Source organism: Heterodontus francisci, chromosome 11 (genome assembly GCF_036365525.1).
Source record: "Heterodontus francisci isolate sHetFra1 chromosome 11, sHetFra1.hap1, whole genome shotgun sequence".
NCBI lineage: Eukaryota > Metazoa > Chordata > Chondrichthyes > Heterodontiformes > Heterodontidae > Heterodontus > Heterodontus francisci.
In genome coordinates this window covers 77,049,505-77,056,923 of record NC_090381.1, presented here as the reverse complement: position 1 = coordinate 77,056,923, position 7,419 = coordinate 77,049,505, and the positions used below count along the sequence as shown (strand labels likewise).

The 7,419-nt window shown below is 43.9% G+C and overlaps 1 protein-coding gene across 1 annotated transcript in view; it reads left to right on the top strand.

The window, feature by feature from the left end:
• The first annotated feature begins 3,206 nt into the window (after positions 1-3,206).
• xxylt1 (xyloside xylosyltransferase 1) overlaps positions 3,207-7,419 on the top strand; it is a 172,984-nt gene continuing 168,771 nt past the window's right edge. Inside the window, exon 1 of the mRNA XM_068041486.1 lies at positions 3,207-3,826. Coding sequence (XP_067897587.1) covers positions 3,320-3,826 — 507 coding nt within the window. The 5' untranslated portion in view covers positions 3,207-3,319. The remainder of the gene's footprint in view (positions 3,827-7,419) is intronic.

Here is a 7,419-nt window from a genome sequence, read left to right as displayed (position 1 = left end):
ACCTGAGGACTGCAGAGTGCCAGAAGAAAGAGGATACACTGTTCGTGGAGCTGCAATTGAGCTTGGTCTGAATCGTAGAAGAGCCCAATGCAGAGGGGTCAGGATATCATAGAGTCATTTACAGCTTAGAAGGAGGCCATTTGGCCCATTGAGTTCATGCCGGCTCTCCAAGGAGCTATCCAGTCAATCCGACCCCCTTCTTGATCCAATAGCCCTGGAAGTTTATTTCCTTCAGGTGCCAATCCAATTTCCTTTTGAAATCATTGTTTGTCTCTGCTTCCACCACCCTCTTTGGTCGCGGGTTCCAGGTCATTATTATTTGCTGCAGAAACAAGATCTTCCTCACATTCCCCCTGCATCCCTTGCCCAAAACCTTTAATCTGTCTCCCCTAGTCCTTGTACCATCAGTTAATGGGAAGAGTTTTTCCTTGTCTAACTTGCTTAAGCCCGTCATAATCGTTTACCCATCTATCTAATCTCCCCTCAATTTCAATTTCTCCAGGGAGAACAACACCAACTTCTCCAACCTAACCTTGTAACTAAAATCCCCCATCCCTGGAACCATTTTGTAAATCTCCCCTGCAACCTCTTAAGGACCCTCCCTTCCTAAATTGCAGTGACCAGAACTGGATGCAATACTCTAGTTGGGACCTAACCAGAGCTTTATAAAGGTTCAGCATAACTTTCCTTCTTTTGCACTGAATGCGTCTATTTAGGAAGCCCAAGATCTCATATGCTTTGTTAACCACTCTCTCAATATGTCCTGCCACCTTAAAAGATGGATTCACATGAACCCCCTGGTCCCTCCATTCCTGTACACTCTTTAGAACTGTGTCCTTAAGTAAAGGCCTGCTACCCGACCCGAACCCATTGGGACCCGATGACATGTGTTGGGTTCGGGTAGGGTCACTCTTCCAGGTCCGGCTTCCAGGCTCGGGTCGGGTCAGGCCGGGTCCGACTCGGACACACACAGTAAGTATTACATTTTGCCTGCTGGGAAGTTGACTTTAGTAAATGTCAAAAGTTGAAAAGCCTACCTGAGCTGGGAGTCCGGGACATCGAGGAGGGAAACTCTGAGTCTGCGCAGTGAGTGAGTGAGTGTCTCTATGACATCCTTGCGCTCATGCTGCAGCTTCGGAATTGGAAGGTAGGTAAAGTGAACATTCCGGTGGTCAGGTTGGGTCGGGCGTGGGAAAAAATGGAGGGACTCGGGCCGGGTCGGGCTTGGGTCCGATGTGGTTCTTTCGGGTTCGGGTTGTTTTTTTTTCCTGACTTGAGCAGGCCTTTACCATTAAGTCTATATTTCCTCACCCTATCCCTTCCACCAAAATGTATCACCTCACGCTTGTCTGTATTAAATTCAATCCGCCACTTGTCTGCCCATTCTGCTAGCCTAGCTATGTCCTGTTGAAGGTGGTTCGTATCATCCTCACAGTTTGTCACTCCTCAAAGTTTGGTGTCATCGGGAAATGTGGAGATTCTACTTTTTATTCCAAGATCCAAATCATATATAGTAAAAAAAAAAGTAGTCCCAGCACTGACCTTTGGGAAGCAGCACTGTCTACCACCCTCCGGTCTGAAAAAAACAGCCATTTACCATGACTTATTTTCTGTCCTTAAGCCAATTTTTCATCCAATTGGAACTGACCCTCCTTCTTTTAAATTCTTTCATGGGATTCAGGTGTCATTGGCAAGACCAGTATTTGTTGCCCATCCCTAATTGCCCTTTACAACTGAGTGGCTTGCTAGTTCATTTCAGAGGGCAGTTAAGAGTCAACCTCATTACTGTGGGTCTGGAGTCACATGTAGATCACAGCAGGTAAGGATGGCAGATTTCCTTCCCTAAAGGACATTCGTGAGCAAAATAGATTTTTACAACAATCAATGATAGTTTCATAGCGCCATTACTGAGACTAACTTTCAGTTCTAGATTTTAAAAAAATTAATTAACTGAATTTAAATTCCACCAGCTGCCATGGTGGGATTTGAACCTGTGTTGCCAGGGCAACATTACCACTACGCCACCATCTCCTATTCCATGATTTTGTTAACTAGCCTTTTATATGGTACTTTATCAAATATTTTCTTTAAATCCATGTAGACAGGATTACTGCATTCCCTTCATCAACTTTCTCTGTTACTTAATCACAAAATTCAATTAGATTAGTCAAGCATGATCTGCCTTTTACAAATCTGCGTTGGTTCTCCTTAGTTAACTCAAACCTCTCCAAGTACCTGTTGATTTTATTCTGATTATTGTTTCTAAAACCTTACCCACCACTGACGTTAATCTAACTGACCTATAGTTGCAAGGACTGACCTTCTACCCGTTCTTGACCTTGGGGGTCACATTTGCCGCTCTCCAATCCTCTGGCATCTCCCCCATATCTTGAGAAGATTGTGGCAAGCCTTTCCATTATCTTCACCCCCACTTCCTTTAACAACCTCGGATGCAAACAATCCGGACCAGATGACTTATCTACCCTAAGCATAGTCATCTTTTCCAGTACCTCCTCCCTCTGAATTTTTACTCTATGTATTGCTTCTCATCTCTCTGCTTCTATCAACATTTTGCCAGATTCCTCTTCCTTTGTGAACACCAATATAAAGTACTTATTAAGTATTCTAGCCTTGCCCTGTGCCTCTAAGCATATATTACCCTATATGTCCTTAATCGGCCCCACTCCACCTCTTATGACACGCTGGTACAAGATTTTTGGGTTCCCTTTTATGTTGACTGCCAATCTGTTCTCATATTCTCTATTTGCCCGTCTTATTTTGCTCTTCACCTCCCATGTGAATGGGGCATTAGTTAAAGTGATGATGCACGCGGGCAGACATGCATATTTAAGAATGAATCTTGTCTATTGATCCTTCGGGGTTTCAGAGTTCGATTTCCCCAACAGAATGAAGGAATGTTGGTTGAAAGCACCTATCGCATCGCAATTTTTATTGCAATTATTGGGTTAAATTTAGGACGGAGTTTGAATCGTAGACTTTTCTGAAGTTTTTGCTCGTCTTTTCCCAGGTTGGCCCCTATAAGAACTTAGCCACTTCCCTGCCGATCTTTTGTCGTTTCCCAGCCGAGTATTTAAGCTCCTTGTTATTTCCTGAAATATGTCGTCGCTTCGCATTGGCTGGTACAGTTCTCATTGGAGTTGCATCACACGCAGTACGGCATTGGATTGGCTGGTGCTCGAGGTTAACCCTGACGCTGATTGGCCTGTCCTTCTACTGCTTGAGCATGGAGCTTCCCAGCCAGGGAAGCTGGAAATAGACACAGAGGCGCTGCAACTGGGATCCGCACGGACAGATAACAATGGGATTGTGGAGAAAGATTGTACAGAGTAAAGCCAAGTTCACCCCATTCCGCTCCTACCAGTTTGTGCTGCTATTTGCAGCTGCATTGGCAGTGTTTGCCTTTTACTACTTTGGATCCAACCATGAAAATTTCTCCAGCACCACCCGGAGAATGAAAGAAAACCAGGCAGGGAAGAGTGCACAGGGCGATGTTCAGCTGACAGCCAATCTTAGTGCGAAGAAAACGGCCGAATCCAAAGGAAGTTCTGCAGTAGTTAACGGAGAACCCGAGAAGTCAGCAGGGAAAGATACCGTGCAGTTACACGCTCTTATGATGTTTACTAAGGTAGACAAAAACTATGGTCTCCAAGAAAAACTTACAGTTGCCATTAAGTCGATGGTAAAACACGCGATGTTTGAGGATAACGAGGTGCTGCATCTGCATTTTGTTGTTGACGTACCCAGCAAGAAAATAGGAGAACTACTCCTACAACAGCTGATGCAAGGCGCAACCTTCAAGTACCAGGTACCTTTCTAAGTTGTCTGCGTTTTGTAGGGCCGGCTCACTTGCTCTGACCAATAGCATCGGCAATAATAATATTGGGGTGCAGGAGTAGAGGGACCTGGGTGTATATGTGCATAAGCCATTGAAGGTGACAGGACAGGTTGAGAGAGTCGTTAATAAATCATACAGTATTCTGGGCTTTGTTAATAGGGACAAAGAGTACAAGAGCAAGGAGGTTATGTTAAATTTGTATACAACACTGGTTCAGCTTCAACTGGATATTGCATCCAGTTCTGGGTGCCACATTTAGGGAAAGATGTGAAGGCATTGGAGAGAGCACAGAGCAGATTCGCAAGAATGGTTCCAGTGATGAGGAACTTCATTTATGAAGATAGATTGGAGAAGTTGGGACTGTTTTCCTTGCAGAAGAGAAGGCTGAGAGGAGATTTGATAGAGGTATTCAAAATCATGAGGGGTCTGGACAGAGAGGATAGGGAAAAACTGTTCCCACTTATGAAAGGATCGAGAACAAGTGGGCACAGATTTAAAGTAATTGGCAAAAGAAGCAATGGCGACATGAGGAAATACCTTCTCACGTAGTGAGTACTTAGGATCTGGAACGCCAGAGAATGTGGTGGAGGCAGGTTAAATCAAGACATTCAAAAGGGAATTAGATAGTTATCTGAAAAGGCAGAATGTGCGGGGTTATGGGGACAAGGCAGGGGAATGGAACTAAGTGAATTGCTCACTTGGCGAGCATGATGGGTCAAATGGCCTCCTTCTGTGGTGTAAGGATTCTGTGACTAATACATAGAATGATAGAATATGAGCTACACAGAATGATAGAATTTACGCTGTCTGACAGTGTATTTTGTTGTGAATGGCATTTGATTAGATTGAATAGATGCAAGACAGTTCTTAGGTTTGGAAATTTGATTAGGCTTCTTTATTGATCATGGTATGTAAAATTGAGTTTTATAAGATTTAAAAGGCAATACTTAATTTGAAATCACCTAAGTTGCACCATTTCATTTTTGTAAAAGAAGTTCCCAATTGATGCGTTTCCACATATACCCCACACGATGCAATGCTTGGTTTGCATATGTGCTTGCTCGACCAGATGGCTTTCATCCCTGGGTTTTAAAGGGAAGTTGGTGAGAATGTTACAGGTGCCCTAATTATGATCTTGCAAAGTTCTCTCAATTCAGGAACCATTCCTATGGAGTAGAAAGTTTCACATATCACTCTGCTATTTAAGAAAGGTAAGAGAGGGAAATCAGTTAGCCTAACATCTTGTTAGGAAATTGCTAGGGACTATAATTAAGGATGGAGTGACTGAACCCCTTGAAATTTTCAGCTGATCAGAGAGAGCCAGCATGGATTTGTAAAAGCTTCATTAGGTATGATCTACCCGATTGAATTTTTTGAAGAGGTGACTAAAACAGTGGACAGGATAATGGCCACATTTGTTGTTTATTTGAATGTTCAAAAGGCATTTGATAAAGTCCCTCATAAAAGACTGTTAGCTAACATTGACGCTCATGGAATTGAGAGAATATTACTGACCTGATTAGGAGATTAACTCCTGCTGCTGAACCAGAGAGTAGGATAATGGGCAAATACCCTAATTGGCCGGATGTGACTACTGGTGACCCACGGGGATCTGTGTTGGGGTCTTAACTGCTTGCTATTTATTAACGACTTAGAATAGAAAGCCACATATACAATTTGTCGATGACACAAAGATAGACGTTCGTGTAAGCAGAATAGATGGAAGCGTAAAATTACAAAGAGCTATTAATAGAATAAGTGAATGGACAAAACTGTGGTAAATAGATTTCATTGTAGGCAAGTATGAGGTCATCCACCTTGAGCCTAAGAAGGATAGAACTGAGTAGTTTCGAAATGGTGAAAAGCTAGAAATAGTGGTGGTCCAAAGAGACTTGGGATCCATGTACATAGATCATTAAAATGTCATTGAAAAGTACAAAAAAAAACTAATGGAATATTTTATATCTAGAGGACTAGAATACAAGTGGATAGAAACAACATACCCGTTAACATTTAATTGTTGCACACAGCTAGTTTTTTCAGTGCATGGTATCTTTACATTTTTTTTTATGCATTGCTACGCACCTATTCAACATGGAATAAGCCCTTTGCTGTATATTCTAAGCTGCTGTGCAGCCGTGCATGAATGCAGCTTAGCAGGAATATTGGTTAGAAGTCATTCTGCAGCTATACAAAGCCCTGCAGTACTGTGAGCAGTTCTGGGCACCACATATTGGGAAGGATATATTGGCCTTGGATGGAGTGCAGCATAGATTTACCTGAATGATATCTGGACTCCAAGGGTAAAATTATGAGGAGAGATTACACAAACTAGGGTTGTATTTCCTGGAACTTAGAAGATTAAGGGGTGATTTAATAAGAGTTTTCAAGATATTATGGGAAACTGATAGGGTGGATTTACACTGGTTGGTGAATTTAGGACTAGGGGATATAGCCTAAAAATTAGACCCAGGCCTTCCGGGAATGACGTTAAGAAATACTTCTTCATTCAAATGGTGATAGAAGTTTGTAACTCTCCTTCACAAACTGCAGTTAATGCTGGGTCAATTGTTAATTTTAAATTTGAGTTGATAGATTTCTGTAAACCAAAGGTATCAAGAGGAATGAAGCAAAGAGGAATTTTCCCAGCCTGGCGAAGGTGGATTTGGGGTCCAGCAAGGGTTGGATGGGGTGGGAGGTGGAATTTGCAGGAAAGGATTTTGGTTTGGGATCCTGATGTGATCCCACCCGCCTCCGGCTTTCCCAGAGGCAGGTTGGGCATGCAGCAGGTAGCCCCTGTGACTGAGGCGGGAAGCCAATTAAAGTCCTTTTAAAAGGCAATTAGGAGTGAATTTGCACATGGATTCCGTCTTTCTCAGCAGTGCAGATGTTTTGCGCTGTGTCTGCAACCCAGCAGGTTGGAGAAGGCACGCACGCAGTGGGAAGAGCTTCTTCAGTGGAGCTGACAAGCTGTGAAGGATTTGATCTGTCGCATTGAAAAGCTCCAGCCATGGCCAAGTGAAAGGCAGCTGTTCAAAGCACTCATTCTCTCAGAGAGTGCTATCACATTTTACAGGTGATTGGCAAATGCTTGAACAGCACTTCACCGACCTTCTTCTGCACTTTCCTACTGCCAGCCTTCAGGGTGGTGTGGGAGCAGCTTGTGTAGCTCCACCGTCCGCCGCTGCTGAGGGTCAAGGCAGGGGTTCACCGCCAGCAGCAGCACCAGCTGCCTTCACTTCAGCCGCATGCCCCTCCATAGGGCAGAGGGGATAGCTACCAAGATCCAACTGGAAGGAGGCCCAAGCACAACACAGGGTCAACTGACAGAGGTTCAGTTCTCTAACATGTCTGAACAGCAGTACCTCAGAAGACTTGGGCTTTCACGGCAGGTCGCTACTGACATCTGCATCTTCATGGAACAATACATCCTTCTCCATGAAGTAGCTGGGCAGGCATTGCCAGTGGCTGCCAAGGTGGCTGTCACCGGAGGCCCACCCTCTCTCCTTCCCTCAACCTGTGTCTCTGCCTCTCAAATTGTGTGTTCTCTTCTGCAAGGAGAG